Below are 15488 nucleotides of genomic sequence, written 5' to 3'. Positions count from 1 at the left end.
TGGACGAAAAACCCCGGGTTCCGGTGAAAACCTTGCAATCTACGCTTAAGACCGACTAACTCAGTCACGGAGTGAAAAAAAGCCCATAAAAGTTCCTCGCATCATCGACGGAATTCGAACACGGGCCTTTTCCGCCCAGTGTGGGGAGGACGGTGACGGAAAAATATGATACCATTGTGCTACACGTGCAGACACAAAGAAGTATAGATCAGTACAAACCAGATGTACACAAAATAAAGAAGAAAAAAAAAGTGCGCAGACAACGGTACAGTTATCACAAAAAAGTAAAATAAGGCGCAGCAAGACGTTTCAGATGTTTCAAGTTTAATCGTCAGATGCCATATCAGCAATTTGCTACTGCATGAGACAGACACACGTTGGAACTTCGGAAAATCAACCGTGGCCAGTGTAGTAAATAGCTGGATAAACGAAGACGATATAAGTATGAGAAAACGACTGGCGGGACGAGGGGAGGACGGATCGGAATCGCTGATACCTGAATAAAATGGTGAAAAAAAAAGCGATGTCCTTCAAAAACGTTAAGCTGGAGTTACAGATATTTACAGCAGCGTCCACGGTCCGCTGGGAACTGCGCGGCATAGGTTTTCATGGCAAGGCTGACGCCGCTTCTGCTGCTGACAAGCCCGCATCACACCACCGAACGCCAGACGACGTTCTTGGTCAAAAGAAAAGTGGAAACAGGTCTCATGGAGCGATATGTCTTACAACGTTCAGGCAGTACAGTCAGTATGCTTGGAAAATTTCATCAGTGCATCATTCCCACAATAAAGGTGAAGTAATGTGGGGCTGGTTCGAACTGAGACTGTTGGTTGTAATAGCAAAATCCGTCAATGGTGAGTGGTATACTGACATCTTAGATAATTTCGAGGTGTCCACACTTTCGCTGCATGTAAATGGAATCTCTTCCCCATCCATCCCCGATAGTGAGCAGTTTGGAAACTAGTCTGAGGAAAACGAAGTCCGACCACTTTGGCGGCCCAGAATTCGGTCGAACACCTTTGGAATGAATGAGAACGCGGTTAAAGAGCTGCCAATACGTCCCAATTATGTAGCTGAACTGGAGACTTCATTGAAGACCTCATCGCTACTCTCACTGGTGATAAAGGTGAGCCTATCTATATCTTATTTATTTCTTCCTTAAGACAAGTGCGTTTTTCCAAAAGTGATGGTATGCAAATTCTTTTGATAGGGAAAAGTATGTCTATTTTCTTGTAAATACAGTTCCATGCTGCTATTTAAAATTAATTTCATACTTCACAATTAATTAAATTAGAATTTGGTTAATTGTGTATTATGAAATTAATTTTATTTTCTTAATGGTATACCAAATTTGTTTCGAATCAATTTGTTTGATTCGAAACAAATCAAAAAAATATTTTGATTTGTTTCGAAGATAGCACTTTTAAGTATTTACATGCAATGCTGTAGTTAGTTTGTAGGTATGTATTCTTGCGCTAGATGGTGCAGTTCATTAAAAAAACCCTTTTAATGGACCAACATATTATATCTTAATTAAGTGAGTAAGCTAAACTACAAAATCGCAATTTAATCCAAACGTCAGTTTAAAAAATACCGAATACCTGGGCCACACAATGTAGTTAATAGCTAAATTCCTGTAATAATAATTGCCCATAGATTATAGTAAAGATGATAGTGATTGTCCGCACTAGCAGTCAAATTAAATATAACGTTATTAGGAGTAAATAACCTCGCATTCCAACTCCTTGATAAACCTGTGAACCTGCAAAACACAATTTAAAGTGAGTGAGCTAAATCTCGACTGTATGAGATATATTCTGATAATTGCATAGCATGTGTTAATTAATGCGTCATTAATGAGAATTCCACTCTAATTGGACTGGTTCTTTTAATGCGAAATACGGTTAATTTGAGTTGAAGCAAGGAACATGAAACTTCTCTTCCAACACACACAAACATCCATTTTCCAGATGATTCCTGGAGTGTTTACATCAACTATTTTCTTTGCACGTAATGCAAAAAAGCTATATAAATAATGCTATATTTAGCCAGAATATTCACCAAATGGTGCCAATGAAGCAACAAGTACAGCGATAAGAAGCTAAGCTGTAGAAATTCTTACTATATTATTGTAAGAATATTACTATATTCTTAATATATATTACTAAGGATGCACGCCTTTAATTAAACAGCGATTCAGACTCCGAACGCAGCAACTCGAAGAATAAGAGACATCGAACTGGAACTGAATTCATCAAAAACTGTTCAAATCATATATATCAAAAGAGGTAAAATGACACTGAAGCTTTCACACATGTCACGAGCGAAAAGGTCAGCACCCACACAGACACAATCCTTACTCCCGATGATGGTGTCAGTTCAGGTAACAATTTAACAATACCTAAAACATATTCATCTATGTGGGCATTCAGGCAACAACTAAATCCTAATTTCATGTTATCTTATATACAGAAATGACATACTAATTTCCTAGCTCTTGTCAGTGATTTGGTCATATGCCCCATCTACATATCAAAACAAGTTTATAGGTCTCGAATACTGGCTCCCCAGGTGCCAGTACGGAATAGCTGGTAAGCCTTTTCCCCATCTTTAGAGCAATAGGTTGTGAAAAATTAGACAAGGCCCTGGAAGGAGTAAATCGCATCAACGATACCTGTGATTACTACTTCTCCAAAGAAGAAAGGTCCGTACACTTTACAAAAACTCACCGCAAAACAGGCAGTTATCCTCTCGGTAAACTCCTCAATAATATTGCAACGGGAATATTTTTCGGTTGGAGAATAAAAACTTGAAGATATTCTCCATCACTTGGAAATGGTTTCAAGTTCGAATCATGTGCCCTATTCACAAAATAGCGGTAAAGGAAGTTTCTAGACACTTTGTGTTTCTTTTTGCTGACCGATTTATACTGACGTAGACATCCGCGGACACAGAGATATATTCCGATGAATCCTCAACCCAGATAGTTGAAAATCTACGGTACAAAGGTAACATTTACTGTATGAACAATTGTTTCTCCGTGCGAAATATATGAAGATTTGAGATGCATCCTCCTGATTAGGATACATTACCTTCCTAAAAACCAAGAACAGCACATCCTCGAAAGAGAAGAAGATTATGCCTTTACGCGCTACGCAAGATTTATTCGCACGACGGAAGACCCTACCATGGATATAGTCACTATTCCGATCATCGTCAAAACCAAGAGAAGCCAACACCTATATTTTGGGAATCAATGCAGAGGCCTACTAGCAAATGAGACTACACCACCAAATCTAAGAAGATCTAGTATAGGACAACCACAGCTACATTCCTATTTATATCCCTACTGACTTATACACAGATCACCGGATGACATCACCACTGAAATTGACATCACGGCGGGACCTGAATAAGAAGAGCAAGAAGATTCTGCCAAATGGCGATCACGCTTGTGCTCTCTTGCACGGCAACTTTTGTCCCACTTCCATCCCTTACTTTCGCCTGATGGATGTATTCCTTTGTACCTGGGGGATGCCTTCTTCATCCCCCATATTTCTACCTGTCCCCCCCTTTTCTTGACTCTAAAGCCCACCCGCTCTAACTCTTTCTTCTTCTTTTTTTTTTTTCCCCCTTTTACATTGGTCTCTGTCAGGAAGCTTAGGCGACCCTGCAGAGACTAGCCAGAGAATAATGGGCAGCCTGGCTACCTCCTAGCGGTGTGTGCGCGCAACGTGGGGTTCCATCAGGGGCCCTGCGGCCAAATGCCAGGACACCCAACAAAACCCAACGCAAAACTACGTATTCAACACAGAACACTTCTGGCATTTACAGTAGTTCTGTATTTCTTCACAGTGTACATATGGCGCAGATGTGGGAAACCACAGGGGGCGCCTGACCCTAATACTATGCACACTATGTTTCTCCTTGGGACAGGAAATCGACAAGAGCCCACACGCAATTTACAAACACAAATACGGGCTTATGTAATCAAATCAAATTATCAATATTTTGATAATTTGATTTGTTTCATCTTGGGTAAAGGAAACCGTCTTAAAATTGTGGTCTGAGTTTGAAAATAGGTCCAGCTACCATGCTGGCAAGTGTGCACGTTTTTAGAATTGTCTGATATTCTAGTAAGCGAATGAACAAATATATACAAGGTCGTTATTAATCGCAAGAGCCTCTTTACCAGCCTGATCGGTATAACTTAAAAAAATGAAAACAGCTGGCATTAACTTAATCACCATAAAAAAGGAGGGGGAGAAGTTAGACTGAAGAAAGCTTCAAAGATATAAGTCAAGCATTTCTAAGTAATATGTACAGCCTTACTAGCTAGGTCAGTACTGGATCATATTGGTATTAGTATTAATAGCAGTAAACGAAACAAAAAAAAAAAAAAGTAAGCTTCAGCATCTTCCGGGGGGGGGGACACAGAAACTAAAACTCCCACATTCTATACTGACATTTAAGTATTCCCACTGTAACAAATTTTTCGTTCCATTTGGTAATTAACATAAATTTGTTATTATCTGCAAATTTTCTCCTTTTGAAGTGAAACTTCTTTAGGCGCAACCCAGGCAGTTTTCAAATGGGAGTAACTTGCATCAGTGGATTGACAAAAATCGCCACGAAAATGTGACACGAAATGATTCATCGCCCCTCACCATTGTACCACTCCGTGCCAGGCACGAGCGACGCGGCACCATACGTAGCAGCGACGCATGACGCAATCAGTACCTCTACAGCACGGCCACGTTGTAACTCGCACTCGTCTCGCGTTTATGTTTTAAATCGCTATATCTCAGCTTCTAGCAGTCAGATTTTAAAATTTTAAAAACCAAATATTTCTTTCGTCATTCTCTACCGTATTTCATAAAAAAAAATCGACAGAAAAGAATTTATAATTCAACATGCCGAAGACTAATAGTGAGTGTTGTAAGGCGTGAAGAGCATATATACGTGCAATGCGACCACCGAGTACAAACGAGAGATCTAAGCTATTTCGACAGCAGAAGAAATTACAGCTTGCGATGGGGTTGAACAAAGAAACCGGAGGTCCATCCACATCTTCATCTCCCCAAAAATGTTAGAAGTGAAATTGGAAGGTGTCATGAAAGTTGATAAACGTCAAAGGATTCTAAAGAAGTTTCACTTAACTTCCGCTATGCGTGTTCGGCACACGCACACAATATTTTTTTTCCATACACTAATCTTAAGTTGTAATAATGAAATAAAGTTTCATGATATGTCTCCAGGTCAAGCCCTGCTAATTTACCAACTTGTGAACAAGAATACAGTTCAAGGCGTAATTAATCAATTACGCCTTGTACTACCATCAAGGAGTAATTAACCAATTACGCCTTGATGGTAGTATGTAGCCGAGTGGTCAAGTGAAAATGTGTATAGGTAAGGGCGGCACCTAGAACGTTTGTTCAACTCCGCCTCGTGTCTCTGTGAAGAACAGTATCACTACAAATGGGCCAGATATGTGTGTTACGTATGTTTGTGTGTATTCTGTGGCCGCTTGGCTACCCAGAAGCATCAGTCACCTGGCCAGATAATTCTGGGTACTCGTCCACACCACGGGAAGGTGGGCCAGTCCCAGCAAAACACGTACTGTCTCAAGAGAGACTCTGACCCACCTAGTGTTGCCAGAATGTGGGACAGATTCCTCTGGGGGCCCATTCCAGAGGGAGGAGATAAAGAAAGAAGAGCCAAAAATAAAAAATAAATAAATAAAAATAAAAATAAAAAAATCCACCCGTGGTGCACTTAGGGAAAAAATAAATAAATAAAAATATATATATATATAAATAAAATAAAATAAATAAATAAATTTAAAAAAAGTGGTCAGGAGCGGGAGTGCAGTAGCACACGCTCTTTGAGTATACCGGGATTCAAGCCCCTGACTGCTGAATACGGTCAATCTGCCAACCCGCAATGGAGCAGCGTGGCAGATTATGGTCCATTTCCATCAGCATGAATTGTTGAGGAGGCTTCCATCCTGCAGTGGGTTGATAATGGCTGCACTTTTAGTAGCGAAGGCCCTGACGGCATCCCTAGTTTTATTATTAGCCTGTCCATCACTGATTCGTTAGTGCATATCATTTCCAGGTGCGTTTCCCAGCAATTCCTTCCAAGACAACGGAAAACTTTCAGGATTAAGCTGATACCTAAAAAATCTTGCAGTAATAACCATACCAGCTAACGACCAATTGCTGTTTCGTCAATAATTACTAAAATTATTGAAAAAAATCATGCTCCCATATCTTTAACATTCAATCTTTGCTAATGCACCTGTCAACATGCATTTTGTTGTGGAGGGCGCTCCCCAACAACTAGCCCAGATGACACCATTGTGTGCATCCAAACTGCCTTCCAAGATAAGGCACAATGCAATGTATTTTACTTAGACATCAACGGTGCTTTTGACAACATAGATCTCAAAAAAGCTTTTGAAATACTAAAAAAATAATTTTCTCGTCGACAACATGATTATTTCTTATCTTCAGTACAGCCTAAATCGCAGATTTCTCCCCTTCCCCACTAGTACTGACAATATTCTCGTCACAACCTCAACAGGCATTCCTCAAGGAGGTGTTCTCTAGTGTTATATTTTCAGCATCTCTTCAAAGACTTCTACAAGAAAATCCAAATCTATTGGCATATGCCGATTATTTAAAGTTATTTATAATCTCCAAAGTCAGTGAGGATATTCGCAAAGTTATCCATGATGCGAATTTACAGATTTGTGAATCATCAAGTATTTGAAAGACCTCAATCTGACTATATATGCAAGTAAATATGTTCAAATTACTCATTCCCTTCAGAAACAACCCAACCACATAGAAATGAAAATTGCAAATGTCTCAATCACAAATATCTATGCTCACAAAGACATTGGAGTTCTTTTTGATAAAAATCTTTCTTTAATGCCACTATCTATATGTTGCTCAAAAAATTCAAAAAGCAAAATGTTTAATCAAACAAGAAACAGCAGCGATTCAATATAAAAAAACAGTCATTAAGCATGTTCAAAGAAGCATCTTCCCCGTTCTGTCTTATGCTTCGGAAATCTGGTCTGGTGCTCCTCAAGTAATCGTCAAGAAATTCCTTGCCCTAGAATATTGGGTTCTTAGATGGCTCAATAGTAAGCTTCGTATTTCCCCATACAATATCCAGGCAACAGCTTCATTAAAACTTAAAAACAAAACCTCTGCAACAGATGATCAACGAGTCTGGAATCATGCTTCTTGCAAAGTTAATTACTTCTGCATGCGATTTACCACCAAACTTAATCAATATAATAGCTTCTCCCAACAGAGAAAATTCAAGAAACCAACAATTCAAATCCAACCTCTCCAGGCTGAAACAAATGGACAGAATGTTCCCCAGTGCATTCCTTCACCTCATAAATCATCACAACATTGATTGCAAAAGGTTACTCAACTCTGAAGCCTACAGGAGTCAGATATTCGATAAAATGAAGAGAAATAAAAACAGCAGCCTGCCTTCAATCCAGTAACTGCAACTGAAAGCAAATGTCCTGTTCTGAAAACTCTTTTTTTAATTCATCAGTATAATTCTTGGTTATTGTCAATGTTTATATGAAATCAGCTATGTATTCTCGATTATTTTATGTTATTTCCTTTGTATTATTATCTGCCCCTAGCCATGTGCTGTGATGGGCTTGCTGTATTTGCAACAAATGAATATTTATTTATTTATTATTATAACTTAAGACATGGTAGTGATTTAAAAACATCTTTAGAAACAATTCACCTCTGTATTCTGAATATTTAAATGTTAATATGGAGAGTACAGAGGCAAGTTTTTTTTATAAAGATGTTTTTAAAACAATATCATTGAAATTAACAACTAGAAGCCTTGAGGTATAATTATTCACAGATATTATTCTTGTATATATATATATATATATATATATATATCTGATAATTAAAATAAATTTGATATTTAAAATAAAATAAAAACATCCGCCAGTAGTACGGCAAAAAGGTAGAGCGAAACAACGTAAAATAATAAAAATAAACAAACAGGGAAGGGAAAGTAAGGGTAATAAGACAAAAAAAAGTAGTCGATAATCCCCTATATAATTTAGTCATTAAACCCAATTGATATAAAAACGGTGTAATTTTAAAATAATGCCTCCCCAGAAGGTACCAGTTCCAAAAGACGTGAAATATCACCAAAAAGGGGGTTAAAGAAACTACAAAAAATTAAAATATCAAAATGATAGACTGACCATCATGCCCCATATCGACAGAGGACCACGAGGCCAATAATGGTGATGGAATTCGCTGCATATATATATATATATATTTTTTTTTTTTTTTAATATTCCACATTCTAACCACCGAGAATTGGCAGGAATCTTGGAAGAGTGCGCTCTCAGATATTCAATCTAATTATATTTTAAACATAGGTGGGGTCGATAAGAATGAATGGAATCCTGGCTCTTTACCGTGTAATCCAGCACTTTTTTTTTAAATTAGGAAACCACTGACAAAGTCTAATTTAGATATCTGGAAAATCGATGCACATTAAATTACATAACCCTATATATATTTCGTTTACTCCTATTAAAATTATATATATATACAGTATATATAATTTTAATCATGCTGTCTTCGAGTTAAATTGCACGCGAGAGCATATCATTTATCGGATGCTTTCTAGGCGCTTTCTCGATAGTTTAGGGGTTGACGGTTAATGAATTTCTCCATGACATTAGAAAGATAGAAGTAAAATGAGACGATAATTGTATGGAAGAGATTTGTCGCCCTTTTTAGAAACACCAGTGGAATTAGAAAGTATACAAAGGCGACGACACAGAACAGGAAGAAGCTCAGAAGCAAGTGGATAAATGAAATCAGGATCTGGCGCTTTCCTAGTAAAAACACAGTTCAGACTTCTAACATCCTTCTGTTGAAAGATCACATGAGGTTTTGAATAGAGTGTGTTGGTAAGGACAGGAGGTTTTTACTAAGATAAATAAAAAAGAGAGAAGAAAAATAGGATGCTAGTAAGTTGGGGGAGGAGGGGAGAGAGAGAGAATGCTAAACTTCAATTGCCATTTCTCGGCTCATCTTCTTAACTTTTCTAGATACTGTTGCAGCGTAGTTCAACCAAAAAACGTTTGTTGTATACATCCCGCCAGCGAAAGCTCAGTACCAATAAATTCATATTTTTTAACAATTGATTTAAATATATATCTTCTTGTCCATATTTTTTTTTCTTTTTTTTTTCCTTAAGTATTTCCACCGCCTTCACCGACACTCTAACAGAATCTTTTTCCATTTCAGGTTCTCTGCTCTCCCGTAACACTTGCACCACAGGAGTAACCTCAAGTCCCTCGCATTGCCGTAGTAAAGTCCTGAATGGTACCCGCGCTCTCGAGATGAAACAAATTCCCAACAGTAAGGGAGTTAAAGACACATCGGTGGCCACCACGCTGTGCGAAGACATGGAAATCACCACGAGTTTCAATTAGTGCCACGCGGTGTGATATATTTGTATCGATTTTAAATCTTGTGCAACCGAGCACACACGTTAAGACGATTATGATGGAATGAAAGGGGGGGGGGGAGGAATGGAGTCAAATCCTTTATAGCGGGGAGAGAGAGAGAGAGAGAGAGAGAGAGAGAGAGAAATAATGTAGCAAGGAAGGAAGGAAAATCTACAACAACCACTTCCAAAAGTTCACTGACATCACGAACGTCCATCTTTTGTTGAGGTAGTGTATATACGCACACTACACTAAGAATTAAATAGTATTTTTTACTTCAACCCTTCATTTACCATTAACGAAAGACAACAAGTTTACACTTTTGGAGAGCTGAAATACTTCGCAGTGCATCTTGACAGTGATTGTCCCTTTCTAATGGACTAGCTTTCCCGGAAGAAATCTTAACCTTACTGTTCACCTCAAGCTCATGCAGAGGGAAACAGCGCACAAAATATCCAGAAAAAGAAAATATTGGCTGCAGGGAGTAAATCAAAAGGTGTGTACGGTTGACTTCTATCTGTTAAAATTTTAAATCTCAGTATATGAGAATAAACATCAGAAACTGTTATGATTGGTCAAGTAATCCTTGGATCATTGACCAAATTTATTTGAGCAAAGCCATTAATGTAAAGATATCTTCATCTTCGGTGGACAGAAGAAGTGATCACTTACCGGCTAACGATCAATATTTTATGAGTGTGACTGCAATATATTTCTCACTGTATTGTACATACTGATCTGTGTTTAAAATATTTATAACTTTATTTCACATAATATCCAGAACGTGGGTTTCTTACTGACCACTCAGTGATGGTTTTTTTTTCTCCCAAATTTCGAATTATGCTGTATTTTTATTTACAAATGTATTCATTAACACAATTCACGCATGCTCAGTAAAAAGTGTTATCTGTGTATACCTTTAAATTCGTTCATCAAGACGTTCAAATAATGCATATCAGATACTCCAGTTAATTCTGGAATGCTAGTGTGAGTCTCGACCTGAAATGTAAAGTCTCTTTCGGAGGGCACTGTTCAGTAAAATAAAATGTATCCGAATACTCTTCATGTTTCTGAATAAACCAAAGTTATTTGTATAATCAATGGAAGAACGCATAAATAATTACTTTATGAATATACTGTAGCCGAATGATTCTGTTGCTTGGGCTAAATTCTTCATTTCAACGTACATGTACGCCTATTGCAACTGAGAATTCTTACCTAACTTATTTTTCCAAGTTTCGATGGGGATATATATATATAACCAATGAGAAGATGAGTTATGTTTGTAAAACTCATTTTAGGAGCACCTTATATACTCAGACTTCCATCATCTCTCTTGGGGAAGTTCTTCATCGAAGTCCTCCACCACGTTGCTTCATCTAACTGGCCCAATCACAATGTAGGATTTTCTCTTTGCTCTGCCGATATTATCGAACAACTCCGCGTTTTGCTCTGAGCTCGTTTACAAGGTCTAATCTCTTATTAAGTTTTCCACCTCGTCTGCAGTGTGCGTGCAATCACATGCTTCGGTAGTAAAAGCCACTTCGATTTTTTTTCTTTCTTTTCAGAAGCGAATTTTGATCATATGAAAAGAGAGGAGGAAATTAAAGAAAATCTAATTCTACCCATATCAAACCAACTTTACTTATTTTTATCAAGCAAGAAATAACATTCTAACAATCATCCCAAAATAAAGATGCGTATATAGACTAACACAGTGGGATGTTGAATATCCCACTAATTATTAAGTTTGACTGAGTTCTTTAGAATTTCCTACTAAGCAATTAAGGCTACTAAGCATTATATACGCCTCTGTCAACTGCGGTTGACAGGCCAGAGAACTATCGACCGATTGCCCTATTAAGTGTAAGCTATAAACTATTGGAACGTCTATTATTAAATAGGATTGGCCAAAAGATTTTAGAACATATACCTGTTGAGCAAGCTGGATTCAGACCAGGTATAGGCTGCGCGGACCAAGTCCTCTCTTTAACAACTCACATAGAGGCTGTATTCCAGGGGAAACTTAAAACCTAGGTCGCGTTTATAGACCTCTCTGCAACTTATGATACTGTGTGGCGAGAAGGAATAATTTATAAACTTTTATAAGTCATACCATGTAGAACTATTGCTCGGTTAATCAACAATATGCTGACCGATAGACTGTTTAGAGTAGTTAGAGGAAGTTCAAGCAGCAAATGAAGGAAGCTGAATAATGATAATGGTTTGCCTCAGGGCTCGGTACTGGCCCATCTGCTGTTTAGCTTATACATTGCAGATATGCCTATAACAAAGGCGAGAAAATTTGGATATGCTGATGACTGGGCCCTGGCTACGAGACATTACAAGATAAACCAAACAGAACAAATACTCACAGATGATTTGAAAATACTAAGTGAGTACTTTCGAAAACGGAGACTCCAACCTAATAAAAACAAGACTGAAGGGACTTGTTTTCACCTATGTAATAAAGTGGCAACAACAAATATCAGAGTGTTCTTCGACATTTGTTGTTGTTATTTGGTTTTTAGGAGCATTAGCAACTAAGGCCCTATTGCTCCGGAGATATGCGGTAGTCATTCCCTGACCTTTCCGCATCCTCCGTATTTGGTGGCTTACGGGCTCGAACCCCGGTCTAATCAAGAAGCATGTGCTACGCACTGCTGCTCTTGCCCACCTGGCTACGGAGGCGCCTCTTTGACAGAGTAGTACTCTTAAAAATAGTAAATACTCTAAATATTTGGGTGTTACTCTGGATAGAACCCTGTAATATAAACAGCATTTGGAAAAGACTGCAGCAAAGATAAGAACTCAGAATAATATTCTTCAGAAATTATGTGGTTCGACATGGGGATCTGGGGTGGAGACGCTTCGCTGTACTGCAATAGGCTTAGTGTTCTCTGCTGCAGAATACTGCGGCCCTGTTTGGATAAACAGTTCACATGTCAAATTAATCGACACCCAATTAAAATATGCTATGCGGTTGATTACTGGGACAAGATCGACACCGACTTTTTGGCTACCAATCCTAAGCCACATACCTCCTCCACATCTACGTAGATCTGCAGCTCTTCTCCTGGAATATAAAAGGATAATAGAGATCCCAAGTTTACCAATCCATAATTATTTTGCTGATATCATAAAAGAAAGACTACCTTCTAGGAAACCTTCAGTCAGAACAGCATTGAAATTGATAAGTGCAAATTTGTATCTGATTACTGAATGGAAACGAGAATGGAATTCCCATCGATCACTAGATACAAAACCTCGACATGCATAACCAAGAAACCTGATGGATTTGATCTCCCTAGAAGAATATGGTCAAAAGTGAATCGAATTAGGACTAAACATGGAAGATATGCTGATGCATTGTACAAGTGGAAATGGATTGACGCCCCGGGATGTGACTGCGGTGACGGAAGGCAGACCATCGAACACATCATAGAGGACTGCCCTCTTAGGACTTACAAAGGGGATCCGAGAGACTTCCTGGAATTAACGCCCATGTCAAGTGATTATATTGATAACTTGGACATACAATTATAGTAGTCCACATATATTATATATAAATTTTGTACAAATGTTATACAGTTGTTAATTTTTTTTTTAATAATTCTTATTTTAATATTATAAATAAGACCAATTGTGAACTTAAACAGAATTGAGTATATTCGTGTGGTTTGAGATGTGATGTGAGATATTGTAATTTCTTCTTGACTGATGGAGCGGTTGTTGTGGGATGTAAGAATTGCTATACGATAAATAAATAAGTAATCCATTTCTACCAGAACAGCACAATATAGCACAGAGCATAGGAAGTAAAAGAGGAATCAACGAAGCAGCATGGAAATCCTAAAGCTTTTCGTGTGTTAGCAGAACAGATGAATCCCATTGCAGTGGTGTCGAGAACAATGGAAATTGTTGATGAAGCAGTGGAAACATGCAATGTGGTAACACGAATCGCAGTTCACATAGTTCAGCACTGAAGGTGAATTAAGATGTGAACTGTTGTTTATAAAACACATCAGCATCTAAAGCAGGGGTGGGCAACAGCCGGCCCGCGGGCGACATACGGTCCGCGACGATGTTGAATCCGGCCCCCTCGATAAATGCATAAATATAGAAAATCCATACCTGACTACACTCGCCGTAAACGTTCGGCTTAATTCGGTTCAATCGGGAATCGCGGCCAGTACAACAGTAACCAAGTGATTCTACGCAGCGTCAAAGTTATTTCCTAATTATTATTGTAGCATCGATCGAACGAAGTTCCTTTGGGTTTGACTTCTTATTGAAAAAAATAATATTGGTGCGAGATATTTTATGTTTTATGCCTTTTCTAATTATTACAATTTTTAATTTAATATAATTTATAGCCCATAAAATGAGCCAATTAAAAAAAAAAAGAAAAATTGATGCCGAATGCCACATTTTCAATGATAATTGGACATTCAGATATTTTTTTTTAAAAATACATTAATAATTTGGTAATTCAAGTAATATTTGTATAACATTTTTTAGGTTCTGATTTTTTTTATTAAATCGTTCAATCTATTCCGGCACGCATCATGATGCGAAAATTTCATTCGGCCCGCATCATGATGCGAAAATTTCATTCGGCCCGCATCATGATACGAAAATTTCATTCGGCCCGCTGACGAAAAAAGTTGCCCACCCCTGATCTAAAGCATACCACGTTGGGTGTATTATGTCTGTGTTTGTGTGTGTTCACATAATCACGGACCGATTTGCGAGCTGAAAGACCCGAAATAATTCTTGGGAAAACTATATTTCCTCGCTTGAGGATGTGAAAATGCCGCACGATGTAATGAATTGCAAATATATTCGGAGCTCTATGGCTGCTGATGGCGGGTTCTCGTGTAAAATATGTTTCATAGTACGGCATTTTCTAGAGAGACATGTCCCCAGTGAGGGTGTATGTGAACGTTCTAAGGCATTAATGCTAGAGCCAGATCGCATACAGTGTACAGTTTTATTTGTAATGCGACTACGGGGATTCCTACCCCCCCCCCCCAACTCTGCGTCAAGCAATGTGACGAATACAAACTCTGTAAAGGCCAGATTTCTGTTGATTTGATTTGATTTCATTTGAATTTTATTGGCGCATTAGCATCTAAGGCTATAATGCGCCAAGACCAGGTAATATATAAAAATTTCTCCTTTCAGTGACCTAAGTAGTTAGGCCACCATGTCCAGATATATAATATAAAGCTTATCAATAAAAGAAATAACGATAACATATAAATTTTAAATGCGAGTAAAAACCTTTATTGATTTAAAAAAGCTAAAAACAGCAGACAGACACATTGTCATTGTCGGATAAAATCTGACTGAGTGTATACGGCTCAGTCAGATGATTAAAAGCGGTAAAACGGATATTGCTAAAATCTGGACAGTCGATTAAAAGGTGTCTAATTGTTAAAATTGTCCCACAAGACTCACACATAGGAGGGTCATCAGCCCTCACCAGATTTCTGTAGGTTAGTGAGTGTTCGTGTAGGTTATGTTGGTTGTGATATTCAACCGGCCTCTTAGACTAGGGGGTTGTGTTTTCACACAGAAACCTCTAGTTTACCGTCCAGCGCCACGAAGAGGTGGACAGGGCAGTAGTCAGTATGAAGCACTGGCGAAGCGAACCCTGTGGTACGCAAGACTACAGAGAAGGAGGAGCCCAGTAAAAAAAAAAAGTGTAAATTGAAAGGAAATAATTAGGAGATAGGAAGTGGGAGAAGATTAAAGTATTATTATAATAATAATAATAATAATAATAATAATAATAATAATAATTAAAGTGATAGAGAGAAAGAGGGGGTAGTGAAGGCGCCCACCTGGCTGAAAAGGGAAGAGAAGGGGCCCCCAGGCCAGGATGCCCATCCTGCTCTGGGGATGGTATTTTTTTTTTTTTTTTTTTTTTTGTAGTTGTTGGCGCATCGCTTTT

At 38.2% G+C, this 15488-nt stretch overlaps 1 protein-coding gene across 1 annotated transcript in view; it reads left to right on the top strand.

Moving 5' to 3' along the window:
- The window catches only part of LOC150083766 (QRFP-like peptide receptor), a 292940-nt gene extending 283366 nt beyond the window's left edge, over positions 1 to 9574 (top strand). Inside the window, exon 6 of the mRNA XM_090378209.1 lies at positions 9327 to 9574. Within this exon, the coding sequence (XP_090234335.1) occupies positions 9327 to 9514 (188 nt within the window). The 3' untranslated portion in view covers positions 9515 to 9574. The remainder of the gene's footprint in view (positions 1 to 9326) is intronic.
- Positions 9575 to 15488: the final 5914 nt, after the last annotated feature.

This window comes from Mastigoproctus giganteus, chromosome 7 (assembly GCF_048544385.1).
Source record: "Mastigoproctus giganteus isolate SK-2022 chromosome 7, ASM4854438v1, whole genome shotgun sequence".
Classification (NCBI taxonomy): domain Eukaryota; kingdom Metazoa; phylum Arthropoda; class Arachnida; order Uropygi; family Thelyphonidae; genus Mastigoproctus; species Mastigoproctus giganteus.
The sequence above is the reverse complement of the archived record's forward strand: the minus strand, read 5'-3'. Positions and strand labels throughout refer to the sequence as shown.